This window comes from Tachypleus tridentatus, chromosome 12 (assembly GCF_004210375.1).
Source record: "Tachypleus tridentatus isolate NWPU-2018 chromosome 12, ASM421037v1, whole genome shotgun sequence".
Taxonomy (NCBI): Eukaryota; Metazoa; Arthropoda; class Merostomata; order Xiphosura; family Limulidae; genus Tachypleus; species Tachypleus tridentatus.
Genome location: NC_134836.1, coordinates 50,387,151 through 50,403,441, shown reverse-complemented (window position 1 = coordinate 50,403,441; position 16,291 = coordinate 50,387,151). Strand labels below are relative to the sequence as shown.

General features: G+C 33.6%; 1 protein-coding gene across 24 annotated transcripts in view; it reads right to left on the bottom strand.

Annotated features, from left to right (window-relative positions):
• Positions 1-16,291, bottom strand: part of LOC143233289 (casein kinase II subunit alpha-like) — a 41,309-nt gene that overhangs the window by 10,832 nt on the left and 14,186 nt on the right. For 20 of the 24 annotated variants that reach the window (XM_076469402.1, XM_076469406.1, XM_076469408.1 and 17 more), the window contains 5 exons: positions 14,814-14,897; positions 12,245-12,355; positions 2,677-2,778; positions 910-1,010; positions 454-602 (listed from right to left, as the gene is read on the bottom strand). In XM_076469402.1, the coding sequence (XP_076325517.1) occupies positions 454-602; positions 910-1,010; positions 2,677-2,778; positions 12,245-12,355; positions 14,814-14,897 (547 nt within the window). Of the gene's footprint in view, positions 1-383; positions 603-909; positions 1,011-2,676; positions 2,779-12,244; positions 12,356-14,813; positions 14,898-16,291 lie in introns of all 24 variants that reach the window. The other 4 variants (XR_013018085.1, XR_013018084.1, XR_013018082.1 and 1 more) reach the window with 1 other exon arrangement.

Sequence of the window (16,291 nt, the reverse complement as noted above, 5' to 3'; positions counted from 1 at the left end):
AGTACTTATAATTAAAGGTTTCAACCTCAGGATCCTGTACCCTAAAGGTGCTCTTCAAACTCTTTCCAGACCAGAGAAATGTGACTGACTTGTTTCTTCTCACAGTGTTGATACTTAACCAAATTACATGAACATTTTTAACCATTACAGTTTTTAATAAAGCTTCATTAAAAACTAATAAAATACTGCATGCACGTAGAAAGCAGGCCTGAATCAAGCACTTGTATAGTAAGAGAACAGTTTTAATAATAAGTGCTGAAACTTGTACAAACCTCTTGTTCTCACATTATTTTTTAACTACTTGACTTGTAATGAAAAATTCAGATATAATAGAGCAAAATAAACAGTTCATAATCCTATGATTCAGAAAAAGCAACACCTACTTTTAATGCACATAAACACATTACAAGTTACTTTACGACTTTATGGTAGTCCAGCAAGACTGACACCTACAGAAGTAAGGGTGTTCCATGGCTTCTCTGGCAGTCAATCTCTCCTGGTGATCGTACCTTAAGAGTTTGTCCAGAAAGTCCAGAGCTTCTGGACTGACTAAGTGCTGGTTTTCACTGTGAACAAACCTCTCCCATCTTTTCCTTGAATGTCTGAAGATATGAAGAAAATATTCTATAAAAACCATTTCACTAAAAAGAAATGATTCATCAGATGAAAAAAAAAGCAACTGGAGAACAATAAACAATACTTAGATCAAACAACCTTTCATGTGTCTAATCATGTTAGTGGTTGGAAGGAAAATATAACATTCATCTCAATTGAGAAAACAAACAACAGAAATAAACAGGTGTACTTAAAGTTAACTTGACTCCACTCTTTAAAATGCATTAATAATGAACATACACTACTCACAAACAGTGCTCTAGATTTCAGTGAAAATCTATTCATAACACTCACCTTCCTAAAATATCACTAAACCTAGGATCTAATATTATCTGGTATTTGTCTAGGTATTCAAAGAGCTCCTCTGTCCCTAAAACTTTGGCTATTCTTACCAGCTGGAAATAAAAAAACAAAGAGAGCTTAAACCTTTCAAGATTTATTTTATATAATTCACCACAACGTCTTAATGTAAAAAAAAAACAACAACAAAAAGACATTTAAGCATTGGAGAACAAAGTAATGTACAGTGGAACCCCTTTAAAGCAGCCACCTTCGAAACTGAGACAAACTGGCCTAATTAGAGAGGTTCCACTGTACATAATTAGGGATTATGTAAACAAAAAAAGGGACTGTGATTGAATGACTGCTTTCAAGGGGGTGACCGAATCTGAGGGGTGGCCGCTTAGAGGGGTTCCACTGTACCAGATTATTCAATGTTTTAGTGATCTGGTCATTAAAGGCTGTTATTACGTACAAGTTTTAGAGTATTTTACACGTTACAGTGTGAAGAACTCTACAACACAGTTTATTTCTTTTGGGCATGACTGACTATCTACTTTTTAAATAAACTTGTTCACTGGAATATTCTCTGTTTTCTTTAAAGCTAATACTAGCAATTACTTTGAGCATTCTGCTATTCTCATTAACCCTAAATTTTATAATGTTTCTAATTGATTCATATTTATAATAGATATTTGTACAACACAGTAATACCTTTTCCCTTAAAGACAAATATGTTAAGTATTTCTGGAAAACAAATACAGAATTATCACTGTAAAGGAGTATAATACACAGATGTATTAATCCTAGTTCAGAGTTAAGGTAATGTTCCCCACAGAAAGTTGTTCAAAAATACTGAAACCTGAAAATTACTGATTTCAGCTGAACCTAAACATCAAAGGTCCCTAAGACATCAGACAAAATTATATGTAGAACCATCTAACAAGTACTTCAACAGTCATTCCAGCTTCGTTTCCATACTACGTTCTCAGCACACGAGAAAAACTTTAATAAGAAATTATCCATCTGATTTATGAGGAACATTTGTTGCCCATCACTGTTTGCTTTAGCCTAATGATTTTAATAAATTTCAGATCATAGTCAAGAAGATTGGGTGTACTAATGAACTTTCAACAACTTTTTTAGGAAACAGGAGAAAATATAATTTTAAAATATTGCTTAGGATTAGCTGGAAGATAATATGGCTATACACTATAATTTGTCTAAACTCTAATAAAACATAAGTGAAAGAATATTATACAGACACAGTCTCAATGACCTCATTCACAAATGAAATGTTGTGGTTATGAAAGTGATCCCTTCAATTCAAAGAGTCTTTAAAACCAAACTAGGCATATCTCCTGTTAATAAACAATAACTGGAAGATGACAGAAGCTCATAAGCTTCAGTCATACTTTAATATCACAGATGGATGGAATGACAGCATGAGAACTAGGATATCATTATAATAAAGTAAAACTAACCCTGGAAATTACAAAGAAATTTTAATGGCAACCAACAAGATACTTTTCAAGAAACTTCTCATTATTTTATTCAGCAAAATGTTAGTAAATATTTTGTCAAATAATTCACAAGTAAATAAATACCTATTGTTATGTGACTATGATATTAAAAACATCAGTAATCCATTTTTTGAAAGTTGAAGAAATACTTTACAAGATTGTAGACACTTTTCTAAATTAAACAGTAATTACAGACTGAGAATGAAGGTTTTACAGCAGGTAATAATAGAACACAAATCAGGATAGGAAACTTTTATACCTGGTCATAGTTGTCATGTCCATGAAAGAATGGTTCTTTTCTGAAAATCATACTTGCTAGCATACAACCTAAACTCCACATGTCTAAGGAGTAGTCATACATCTGAAAGTACATAAATAGAAATGATTTAGATAATTAAACAACAGTTGTACATCTGTTCTAGATATTAACAAACAAATGTACATCTGTAAATAGAAAAGTTCTAGACACTGGCAAACAATTGTACAATTTCTAACAGCAAAAGTCCTAGATATTTATATAAAAGTTGTATATCTGTAATTAAAGTAAGTTCAGTTTGTAAGATTTGCATGCTGTACAGAAACAAAGAGAACTCAAGTTGTAAAGATTTGTTCACTATCTTAGGGCATGCAGGAAAACATGAGAGTTATAAAGGTTTATTATACAAAGATGTACTGGAGTTTATAAAGGTTTGTTCCCCGTACTAAGAAGTACTGATGTAAAAAGACCTGTTCACTATACTAAGATGCACTGGGATTATAACAGTTTGTTCACTATACTAAGATGTACTGGAGTTATAATGGTTTGTTCACTATACTAAGATGTACTGGAGTTATAATGGTTTGTTCCCCATACTAAGATGTACTGGAGTTTATAAAGGTTTGTTCCCCATACTAAGATGTACTGGAGTTATAACAGTTTGTTCACCATACTAAGATGTACTGGAGTTATAACAGTTTGTTCACTATACTAAGATGTACTGGAGTTATAATGGTTTGTTCCCCATACTAAGATGTACTGGAGTTATAACGGTTTGTTCCCCGTACTAAGAAGTACTGGAGTTTATAAAGGTTTGTTCCCCATACTAAGAAGAACTGGAGTTTATAAAGGTTTGTTCCCCATACTAAGATGTACTGGAGTTATAACAGTTTGTTCACTATACTAAGATGTACTGGAGTTATAATGGTTTGTTCCCCATACTAAGATGTACTGGAGTTATAACGGTTTGTTCCCCATACTAAGATGCAATGGAGTTATAACGGTTTGTTCCCCATACTAAGATGCAATGGAGTTATAAAGGTTTGTTCCCCGTACTAAGATGTACTGGAGTTATAAAGACCTGTTCACTATACTAAGATGCACTGGGGTTATAACAGTTTGTTCACTATACTAAGATGTACTGGAGTTATAATGGTTTGTTCCCCATACTAAGATGTACTGGAGTTTATAAAGGTTTGTTCCCCATACTAAGATGTACTGGAGTTATAACAGTTTGTTCACTATACTAAGATGTACTGGAGTTATAACAGTTTGTTCACTATACTAAGATGTACTGGAGTTATAATGGTTTGTTCCCCATACTAAGATGTACTGGAGTTATAATGGTTTGTTCCCCATACTAAGATGTACTGGAGTTATAAAGGTTTGTTCCCCATACTAAGATGTACTGGAGTTATAACAGTTTGTTCCCCATACTAAGATGTACTGGAGTTATAACAGTTTGTTCACTATACTAAGATGTACTGGAGTTATAATGGTTTGTTCCCCATACTAAGATGTACTGGAGTTATAACGGTTTGTTCCCCGTACTAAGAAGTACTGGAGTTTATAAAGGTTTGTTCCCCGTACTAAGAAGTACTGGAGTTTATAAAGGTTTGTTCCCCATACTAAGAAGTACTGGAGTTTATAAAGGTTTGTTCCCCGTACTAAGATGTACTGGAGTTATAACAGTTTGTTCCCCATACTAAGATGTACTGGAGTTATAACAGTTTGTTCACTATACTAAGATGTACTGGAGTTATAATGGTTTGTTCCCCATACTAAGATGTACTGGAGTTATAACGGTTTGTTCCCCATACTAAGAAGTACTGGAGTTTATAAAGGTTTGTTCCCCGTACTAAGAAGTACTGGAGTTTATAAAGGTTTGTTCCCCGTACTAAGAAGTACTGGAGTTTATAAAGGTTTGTTCCCCGTACTAAGAAGTACTGGAGTTTATAAGGTTTGTTCCCATTAAGAAGTACTGGAGTTTATAAGGTTTGTTCCCCGTACTAAGAAGTACTGGAGTTTATAAAGGTTTGTTCCCCGTACTAAGAAGTACTGGAGTTATAACGGTTTGTTCCCCGTACTAAGAAGTACTGGAGTTTATAAAGGTTTGTTCCCCATACTAAGATGTACTGGAGTTATAACAGTTTGTTCACTATACTAAGATGTACTGGAGTTATAATGGTTTGTTCCCCATACTAAGATGTACTGGAGTTATAAAGACCTGTTCACTATACTAAGATGCACTGGGGTTATAACGGTTTGTTCCCCGTACTAAGAAGAACTGGAGTTTATAAAGGTTTGTTCCCCATACTAAGATGTACTGGAGTTATAACAGTTTGTTCACTATACTAAGATGTTAGTTATAATGGTTTGTTCCCCATACTAAGATGTACTGGAGTTATAACGGTTTGTTCCCCATACTAAGATGCAATGGAGTTATAACGGTTTGTTCCCCATACTAAGATGCAATGGAGTTATAAAGGTTTGTTCCCCGTACTAAGATGTACTGGAGTTATAACGGTTTGTTCCCCATACTAAGATGTACTGGAGTTATAACGGTTTGTTCACTATACTAAGATGTACTGGAGTTATAATGGTTTGTTCCCCGTACTAAGAAGAACTGGAGTTTATAAAGGTTTGTTCCCCATACTAAGATGCAATGGAGTTATAACGGTTTGTTCCCATACTAAGATGCAATGGAGTTATAGGTAAGAGTTATTGTTCACTATACTAAGATGTACTGGAGTTATAAAGTTTGTTCACTATACTAAGATGCACTGGGGTTATAACAGTTTGTTCACTATACTAAGATGTACTGGAGTTATAATGGTTTGTTCCCCATACTAAGATGTACTGGAGTTATAACGGTTTGTTCCCCATACTAAGATGCAATGGAGTTATAACGGTTTGTTCCCCATACTAAGATGCAATGGAGTTATAACGGTTTGTTCCCCATACTAAGATGCAATGGAGTTATAAAGGTTTGTTCCCCATATTAAAAACTACTGGAGTTATAAAGCTTTGTTCCTCATACTAAGAAGTACTGGAGTTATAAAGCTTTGTTCACTATACTAAGATGTACTGGATTTATAAATATCTGTTCACCATTCTAAGATGTACTGGATTTATAAATATCTGTTCACCATACTAAGATGTACTGGATTCATAAATATCTGTTCCCAATATTAAAATGTACTGGAATTATAAAGATTTGTTCCCCATATTAAGATGTACTGTAGTTATACAGGTTTGTTCACTGCAGTAAGAGAGATACAATAGGATAATGTTTTATTATTGTTTAATCTGTTAAATTTCTTAAGTTCTTAAATTATTAATTCATAAACAAAACAAAGACAGAACAACTTAAATATCATTAACACAGCTCCATGAAGCTCACACTACAGTTTTCCAATTTTTAATTTTACACATGCCAGTGGTGTGCACTTCCTGGGTTTACTCAGATATACTGCTGTCCAAAATCTTAAGGCCAATGAACATAAAGAATAAAATATGCATTTTACATTGTTAGACTCAACCACTTATTTGAGTAGAGCATCAAAAGATGAAAATAAGAAAAGGGAAAATAAAAAAAAAATTTTCGCATTTAATAGGGAAGATGTGAACACTATGAAATTAGCTTAAAATACTAGCTGGTCAAAAGTTTAAGGCCATACCAAAAAGAAGTCCTTAACAGGGTAGGAAATGTCCAACAAGAGGTATCAGTAGTGAGTTGCATGGCCATCATTGTGAATAACTTGAAACATTCGCTATTGCATGGACGATATAAGCGCTTGCAGAAGGCTGGCTGGAATGTTATTCAAATTGGTGAAGATGGCTTCATAAAAATCATGCACTGTTTGGAAATGATGTCCATTTCTATAGACTTCCCTTGCCATCCACCCCCAAACATTTTCAATGGGGTTCAGTTCGAGCGAACATGCTGAATGGTCCAAGAGAATCACGTTATTCACCATAAAAAACTCTTTTGTCCTGCAGGCATTGTGGATTGCAGCATTGTCCTGCTGAAAGATCCAGTCATTTCCACACAAGCGAGAGCCTTCAGTCAATAAGGATGCTCTCTCCAACATTCCAATGTAGCCAGCTCTTGCTTGATGCCCCTGTATAACCTGAAGCTCCATTGTACCATGGAAAGAGAAAGCACCCCAGATCATGATGGAACCTCCTACACTGTGTCATGTATAAAATGTTTCCAGTGGGATGTCCTTATCATGTCAGTAACGCTGGAAGCCACCTGGACCATCCAGGTTGAATTTTTTCTCATCCAAGAACAAAACCTACTTCCATTTTTCTACATCCCATGCTTGGTGCTTCTCAGCAAAGTTTAACCGAGCTGTTTCGTGGTGTGGAAGGAAGCGTGGCCTTTGAAGACATTTACGGTTTTTAAAGCCTTTCTCTTGTAAATGCCGTCTTTTTGTTCTGGAGCTGCATTCTGCGTTGATAAGGGCCTTAACCTGATTCGATGATCTGCTGGTGTCTTGCAGGACAACCCGTTCAATCCTCCTGCTCAACGCTGGCGAAATTTTCTTGGACCGACCACTTGAAATTCTTGTTCCGTATCCCTCAGGGTTTTTTAAGAAATTTGCAACAGCAGTTTTACCACACCCAATCTCACTAGCGAGGGCATGTTGAGAGAGACCTTGCTTTTGCAGCTCGACAATTCTGCCACGTTCAAAATCTGTCAACTTTTTCGCCTTTGCCATGTTTTTACTCAATGTAACACAGGAGACGTCAGTGGGAGATGTTGACAACGCTAATGCTTGAACACAAATGACTAAATTTTGTTACGTGTTTCCTGATTAATGCTTCGTTTCAGTATGGTTTTAAACTTTTGACCAGCTAGTATTTAGGCTAATTTCATAGTGTTCACATTTTCCCTATTATTTTCATCCTTTGAAGCTTTACTCAAATAAATGGTTGAGTCTAACAATGCAAAATGCATATTTTTTCTTTACGTTCATTGTCCTTACAATTTTAGCCAGTAGCGTATCTCTGGGAAGTTCCAGTTACAATTATTATTTTGTTTTTTCATCTATTTTGGTTAATTTGACATCTTAAAATTTGATACTTAGTCCATCTAAAGATTGTAAAATTTTGCTAATCTTAGATAGAACTGTGCCAAAAACATCCTGACTTTTTTAAAAGATAATAAAATAATTCAATATATTTTAAATTCCTAAGTTAGCAATTAATAGCTACCTTTCACATATGTCATGAATTTATTTCTACTTAATTTTTTTAGTACATGTTAATCCACCTTTCAGTACACCTGGGGACCATACGGACCCAGCATGTATTTAATGATCATAATTTTGAAGGTATGATTTAGATGTTGAAAACTTAACATACTGGCTTCTCATATCATTGTGCAGATAAACTGTAAGAAAGACTAAACACCCTAAGTATATAATGTAGTTTATTATTACAAAATATGAAATTTACTTGTAACCATTTTCTCGTATTTAGACAAAAAATTGTCATCATTGACATATATTTCGATAATACAGGGTCACTTCTTCTATAATTGACATTTCACAATTAAAACTAACAAAATACTGAATGAAGAAACAGATTTCTTGAACATGCAACAACAAACTGTATGAAAATGTGCTTGGGGTCTGCACAGATCCAAGAGGTTAAACTACACCAAACTTTGTTTCACTGCTAAACTAATACCAAATTTTGGAGGACATGTAAGCAAAACTTATTCTGAGTGAACATAAAGTGTTTCTCACATCTTTTACCAGTCATTTTACAAACACTCATCACACCGTACACTGGGTGTGGAGTGATCAGCGCAGACTTGCTTTCCACATGCTGTACAGGTTTGGCAGAATTTTCTGTCTGCAATTCTTGGAACACCTTGACCAGCATGCTGTCTTGTGTCAAGCAATCCTAGATATGCAAAGGCAGATTTGATACCTTTTAACACTGCACGGGGATTCTGGAGACATCTCTGAAGTAGACTGTGCACATTACTTCGCTTCAGGAGAGATCTAAATACATAATCACTGTTTATCATGATAGATAACTTCTGTGAGCCCATACACACAATGCCTGATGAAGACACAGAGCTCCAAATCTGCGTATTACTTGGGGTCCGCATGGACCCCATGCAACTTTTTATGCACAAAAATGATTTGACTGCAAAACATCAAGTTTTACTGTTTTTGTGTCAGAGGATGATAATGTGACAATTATATAAAAATAAATAAAAATATAACTGGTCAATGAAAAATTATTAAAAATATTTATTGTGAAAGTCCATGTGGACCTAAGATGTACTGATGAAGGTTAAACAACCAGACAGGAGTTCCAAATGTTAATATTTAACTAAAGTGATAATACTTACTTCCACTAAAAATATAGCAATTTTTGGTCTCTAGGAATTCCACGCTTTGCACACCTAAGCATTGAACATGCTAGCTTCAGTTGTTTATACTCCATCAATTGCAAATGGCAAATTATAATTTGCAAAATTTTCCACCAACTTCAATGAAATCTCTGTCTAGAAACTGTATTTAAGATAATGTAATCATTTTTTCGAAAGGTAAACTGGCTCTCTGTGGGGAGATAGGGTGAGAGAGTGGTCAATGGAGGTAAGTTTAAATTTTTCAGTTTAAGAAAATCTTAAACTTCCAAAATATATGTTCCTCCACCAACAATATTGCTAGAATACCACACTGAAAAAGTGAAGGGGCTGATGTGGGCATGATCCATACAGAAAGCATTTATATAAACAAAAGTATATATAGATACAAGTGGTACACAAGTGAAGCAACTTACACTATATACAGAACAGGTATGCTCTTCACCTGGAACTTGGTTCCTATATCAAAGGTAGAGTAGAATAAAAATAATCATCAGTACAGGCCAGCCTCAATCAAATAGCAGTGGTTCCACAACTCATGGTTAGAATTAAAGATGTGTCACCTGTATCCCATGTTGCTAGCTATGAGTATTAGACTGCAATGTTATATATGCATCCTTTAGATTGAATCCAACCTGTAAAAACAATGTAATGCATTTCAAGCCACTAGAATCACAAAGAGAAGGTAAGGAACAGCCAAGCAGACAAACCTCTTTCTCTAATTAAATATGACCAAAAGGCAACACCTCAAGCCCAAAATGGCAGAATCATGGATATCATACTCAACCAATAGAACAGAACTCACTTGGTCTGGAATTAAAAATATTCTCCTCACTCCCCAGTCAAATAAGCAAGACGTATTCCACTTACCCCTGGTGTTATGGAAAGGAGATGGAATCTGCACTCAACCAAGAACATAGGATGGGACCACTTTACATTTAAAATTATGAGAAGATAGTGGACCTCCTTCCAGGAACAATATACAAGGGGCCAAGTACACCCAGAGAGTGTCAAATCTGAAACGAAACAAAACAATGAGTAGGCTCCCATGAAGACAGGTGCCACTCCTACTGAAATCTGTGAAAAACATCTAGGGATCTGAGAAGGAAGAACTCCAACTTTGCCCTCTTCTCAGAGTAAAGGAACACACACTAACACTCTGGAGAAGAAGCCTCTGTCCTCTACCCGAGTAAATGGAAACTGGATGAGGTAAGGACTCCTTAGCTCCACTAGTAGAGTCTATTGGGTAATACCTGTTGGGGAATCTTACAGAACAGTGCTCTGTAAACTGTGTTAATAGATGAATTAACTTCCTTATGTTCTTAAAAGGAAACCAACCTCAATTTTCTCAACCTGAAGATCTGCAGGGATGAGCAGCATCCCTTTTAGCTTTCCTCATGAATGTACATGAATGGCAATCCATGAAAATATGGTAATACTATTTGGTAGGACAAGATGGTCTTAAGAAACACCCCAATTCTACACAGCTCATTGCATGCTGTTGTAATTATAATGAAAATGGTTGCAGAATTGGAAATAGAAAGCATACCTGCTAGGGTAACACTTATTACAGAGTGGGATCCAGTGAAAAATAAAAGGATTCTGGAAATAAAGTATATGATTGAGGAAGATACTCACCACTGATTAAAGTCTAACACATGTGGTCAAAATAGGTACAGGGGGAAGTCAAAAACCATCAGAAGAGGAAATTGCCAGATCATGTAAATAATGAGAGAGAAAAGGATTTGTAGTAGTCTACACACCAGCCAATATAGTGTAACCAAAAGAACTCGACAGAAAGTAGAACAAACCAGATTAAGAACTCGGGCAATAGCCAAATCAAGGGAAAGGCACATAGATCCAAACCTGTCCAGTCCTGATTGAATGTATCTAATGCGAATGCTTGAGGATACAGTATTAAACACCAAATCAACTGCAGCTGAGAACTCCATTGAGTCACAAAAGTATTGATTTTTGGAGTCTCAAACTGAGGGGTAAATCCACTGAAAAACACTGCAAAGTAGTTTTCATTTCATCGAAAGAATCCTGTCTAATCAAGATTAGTGATCTGTAATTAAATTCTTCACTTCTTGAACATGACATGCTAAGAGATTGATATGATGATAATGAATAATGGAAAAACACACCCAAACGGATTGGATATTGCATTAGTAACAGAATGCATTTTTTCAATCTGTTAACGAAGCCCACTTTTGTGGCCTCTAAAATTAGAGTCTGAGATGCTGTTCTGCTAACTGACAGGATAGTGCCAGAAGAAGCCCATCATCCATATAATGATGTGTGCACAGTTCAAAGGAGCAAATGTGATGAGAAAAGGCTCAAATAACTCTGCAGAAGACACAAGACCCTGAACTGCAGCATCTTATCCTTGTGCACAAACTTGAGAAACCTCTGGGAAGGTTCTGCTAAAGGTATATGGAGATAAGCATTGGTGACAATGAATTTGGTCATCCAGCTTCCTTGCAAAACGTGCCATCATAGATTAGAAAAAGATTCCACTGTAAAGTGAGAAGGATCTAAAAATTGGTTGAGCTAAGACAGATCAATGATTGGATGCCAATCTTCTCTCATCTAGGATTAGAACGGATAAACAGGAATAAAATCCCAGAAAAATGGGATTGATCCTATTTACTGCCCCTTAGACTAACAACTTTCTTATGGCCTGGGAGCAAAGCTCCACTTGTCATGGATCTGTTCAAGGGAAAAAGGTGCAGATAAAGGTGGAGGTGATGTAAAATAAATGACCAACCTTGAAAACAGAGGCAAGCGTATTTTGTGCTTAAATGTGCAAAGAGTAGAAACCCTGAAGATCAAGAAGTAGCTATATGGTCAAATGAGGTTGTATATTTTAGGAAATTAAAATATCTAGTTGCCACTTGTGTGTTGTATAACATCAAATAATATAATATTTTGGGACAAAATGGGACCTACTGGTTCACCTTGACTGTCTCATTCTCTGAAAAAAACTATTAATAAACAACCTTAAAGCCAGCCCTTAATATTCATATACTTACCAAGCTATGATAAGCAATTATGAGAACTGGGCAACAAAAGTACCTATATTCAACTTTTATGTGGTAATACTTACTTGATAATCACCTAGAAGTTTTGGGTCACTTAAATACCTATATTCGATTTGTATTTTGTATTACTTACCTGGTAATCTGCTAACAATTCTGGACCTTTGAAATACCTAGATGCCACTCGAACATTGTATTCCTGGCCTGCATGATAGAACTCTGCTAAGCCCCAATCTATAAGTCGAAGCTGAAATATCATAAAAAACTCTTCAAATCAACTAAACATAATACACTCTGACTTATAAAAGATGTTTATATTCGACTGTCTTCACAATATCAATTTATATAAATAAATACACTTGAAAACAAAAATATATCTTTATACCCATATTAATAAATATAATAAAACATCTAAGCATGCCCTCTACATTCCTGCATTCAGTTACACAACCCCCTTCAAACATGTGGTCGGCTATTAGTCAGTTACCTCTTTCTTTCTTTGTGAACCTAACAATGACCGAAGAAGGTCGAAACGTTGTTCGCTCCTCTACATAAAAATGTTCTCAATCCGAACGAACCGTTTTTACACATATAAAAATATATTTGCATTTCAACAGCAAAACATTTCTTAACGTCACTAAGATAAAGAAATCACTTTAGACTGAAAAAATGAAAGAAATTTATTATCCTTATGAGAAATTCTATAAATTCTATGTTACAAAAGATATCCACATCTCCTTCTTCCTAAACAGTATTACTCAAGAAATAGTACTCATGTCAAATAAATATTCTACATGTCATGTAGCTTTCACTAACATTTTACTTTTATTTATGATATCTGTCTAAATTCACAGATTTGAAATCCTAAGAGAATTCATCGCAATAAACACTTTCAACAAAACTAAAAAATCACACTTGTTATTAATTTAAATTAATTATTTTTATACCTTTCTACATTAGTTTAGAACTTTTCTATAAATTCATATTCTATAAAACTATAAATTTTGAGTACGTTCCATTTGAAAAATATGACATCAAGTTTTACTGTTTTACAATAACTAGTATAGAAAAAAACTTTAAAAGATTAAGCCAGTTTTTAAAAATTAATAATCAGAAGGTATATTTCATTTATTTAAGTTTTGAGCCCATTTTATATTACTTTATATCTTTTTCAAATTCCTTCTGTTTACTTTGGCTAAACACAGTGAACTTGTAAGCAAAAAGGAAACTTTTTATGATCAAGACAAACTGATTTAACTAAGCCTACTTAACCTTGCTTCACAAAAATAATTTTTGCTTATCAAACTGCAACGTCACAATTAAAATGAAGAACAAAATGATAAGTTTTTGCAAGCTTTAACAAAAACTGTAATTGTGGTAGAAGTTGTTTTCAAACATTTTTTCTTCGAGAAACACATTGCCAAACTAAACTTTTATCACTTTGTGAAATGGAAGTCACATTGTCACATAGAGTTGAAAAGAACAGAAAAGCTTTCGTTACATGTTTATCATGTTTTACTAAACAATAAATTGTTCTTTGATATCTTGTGTAGGTAGAGTATTCATGATGAAATTTGGTTGAATGGATAACAACTGCCAGTTACAGAAACAAGTGTTTAAGATAATGTTTCATAAGTCTTCCAACTTTTGTCTTTAGGCAGAAAACTTTTGAAACATTATCACCCATACTTGTGTTTTTACAACAGGAACTTGCCATCCATTCAACCAAGTTTCACCAATAAATTGTTCATTTTAAATCTTATTTCACCAAATAGACACATACTGAAAATCCTCCTTTTATTTTGCTGGTGATGTCAACCATATACTAGATCGTTTGCTTCATAATACACTCCTTTTCATTTTCTTATGTACCTTAGAAACAAATACAAGTGGGTTGTTGTATAAACCCCATTAAATCATAGCTGTGTCACTAAGTTTCAGTCCATAACAAAGGGAACAATTTTAAATTATTTTCTAAACAATGTTTTTGTCATTAAATTTGTTTGAATTTAAAAAACTAAAACTGTAATATGAAGAAGTTAAAAAAGAAACTTAGACTTGTAAATATAACAATCAATTCTGAGCCACATGAATCTTGACCAAAGATGTTCTGAATTTGGCATGAATTTTCTAAAGACTTGATTTTGAGGAATTACACTACCCCCCCCCTCCCACCAAAAGTTAAAACTCCTTTTCTTTTTTTATGCCACTCAAGAAGTTTAATGAATATTCTACATATAAAATATAACCCCTCACAGCTTCCTATTTTATAATTACCCTAATAAAGCAATCAAATAAGTATAGTACATATTTGCCATCTTTATCATGCACTAAGTTAATAAACTACTGGTTTTCTTGATCAGCCAGTAAAATATCAAATTGTTTTTCCCATAAATTGCTACAATCTAATCACTGCCTGTTGCTTTATGAATTTTATTTAACAAAACCTATCAAAGCCCAACTTATTTGTGGAAAATTAGACTCTCTAGTTCTCGCATCAGGGATAATTAGTTAAAGACAACATTTAGATGTGACTGTTACCTTTATTAAACCTTAGAAATATTTAATTCCATCACCATTAACCTACTCATCTTGTTCTTAAAAACGGAATAGAATTTTTGGTATATCTACTACTATTTCAACATCTTTATTTTATAACATTAAAAACAGACCACCCCTTATCTTGTAAGTAAAAGAACACTTACCCTTCTATTCTCATGATCTATCATAACATTATGAGGTTTTACATCTCTGTGCATAATTCCCATGCTGTGACTATAATCAAGAGCCTGCAGAAAAAAAAATCTAATTGAAACAGGAGTATAAACTTGAATCAAAAGATAAGAACCTAGTTTACTTCAAGAATACTTTAATGTGTGTCCATCTTGGACGGCAAAATGACACAAGTGAATTACAGAAAATAAGCTGATAATTATTTTTCCACACATATTTAAAGATTGAAATTTATTTCATGAGAAAGTTTTATTTATTTAATTTTATATACAAAAGTTGTTTACATTCTGAAATTTTGGTTTTGTATTGATTTCATTTCTATCTTTAAAACATTAGTACTTGTGCATTTTCTGAATCTTTTTCTGAGCATGTTACGGCACTTGTAGCCTCCTAGAAAGAAAATTGACATAATTTTTAATAAAACAGCACAAATTTGGGTCTTATAATTTTATATGTAACTGTAGTTTTACCAACTTTTACAAACCCTGACTGTTGCATGATAAACTTATCCATATCTCTGCTCCAAGGAAACATAGGCTAGTAATGTAAACATGTAATGCATTTTTTTTTCTGTTACTTTCAACTGTTTAAGACAATATGGTTCCTAGTTCAATATCATTTAATAGAAATTGAAACAAAATGACAAAATGTTACTAGTATAAAACTGTTTATGGACAACTGTTAAAATTACAATCATGATTCTTTTTCACAAAACTTGCAAAATTTTTTACAACTCATTTGAATTATAAAAAATGAAGCATTTCTTGTGAAATAAAATGAAATAAGCTCAGTTAGATCATTTTGTGGCTTATTGTATCAGGTTTAGTTTCATTAAAAGGTAAGTCCTATTAGGTTGTATTTACATTAAAACAATATTGGTTAAATAGGCAGAGCAAATCACCAACTGTAAAAAAACAAACAAACAAAACATATGTATCAACAAAAAATATAAATATATTGGACTTCATAGTTGTTACATATATTAAACAAAACCTTCTGATCAAAATGTTTAAACAAAACCTTCCTTATAATTTTGATATTGCAAAACTGTGATTTTTATTGTATATCAATGATTATAAATGAAGTAACACTGTCTCTTGAAAACTGAGTTAAAATTTGGAGTTTTATGAAATAAAATCTTTATAGGAAAACTTTAAAAGAACATAGGAAGACAAAAATCAGTAAATGCTTCTTAAAAAACATAATAATGAAATTTTTTTGAATGTCTGAAGCTACAAGTTCATAAAAGTACTGCAAATGAAAAGTACATTATTTTCAGAAGCTACACAATATACACATAGTTCAACTCAAATATCAAACTATTTTATACAAGAGTCTATTTGGAATGCACTAAAACAAACCATATAAACAAGTGTGTAGAATCAACACACCCAAGTGTTTTACAATTAATGAATGACTACATTGTAATTCTACATATGTAAACAATGTT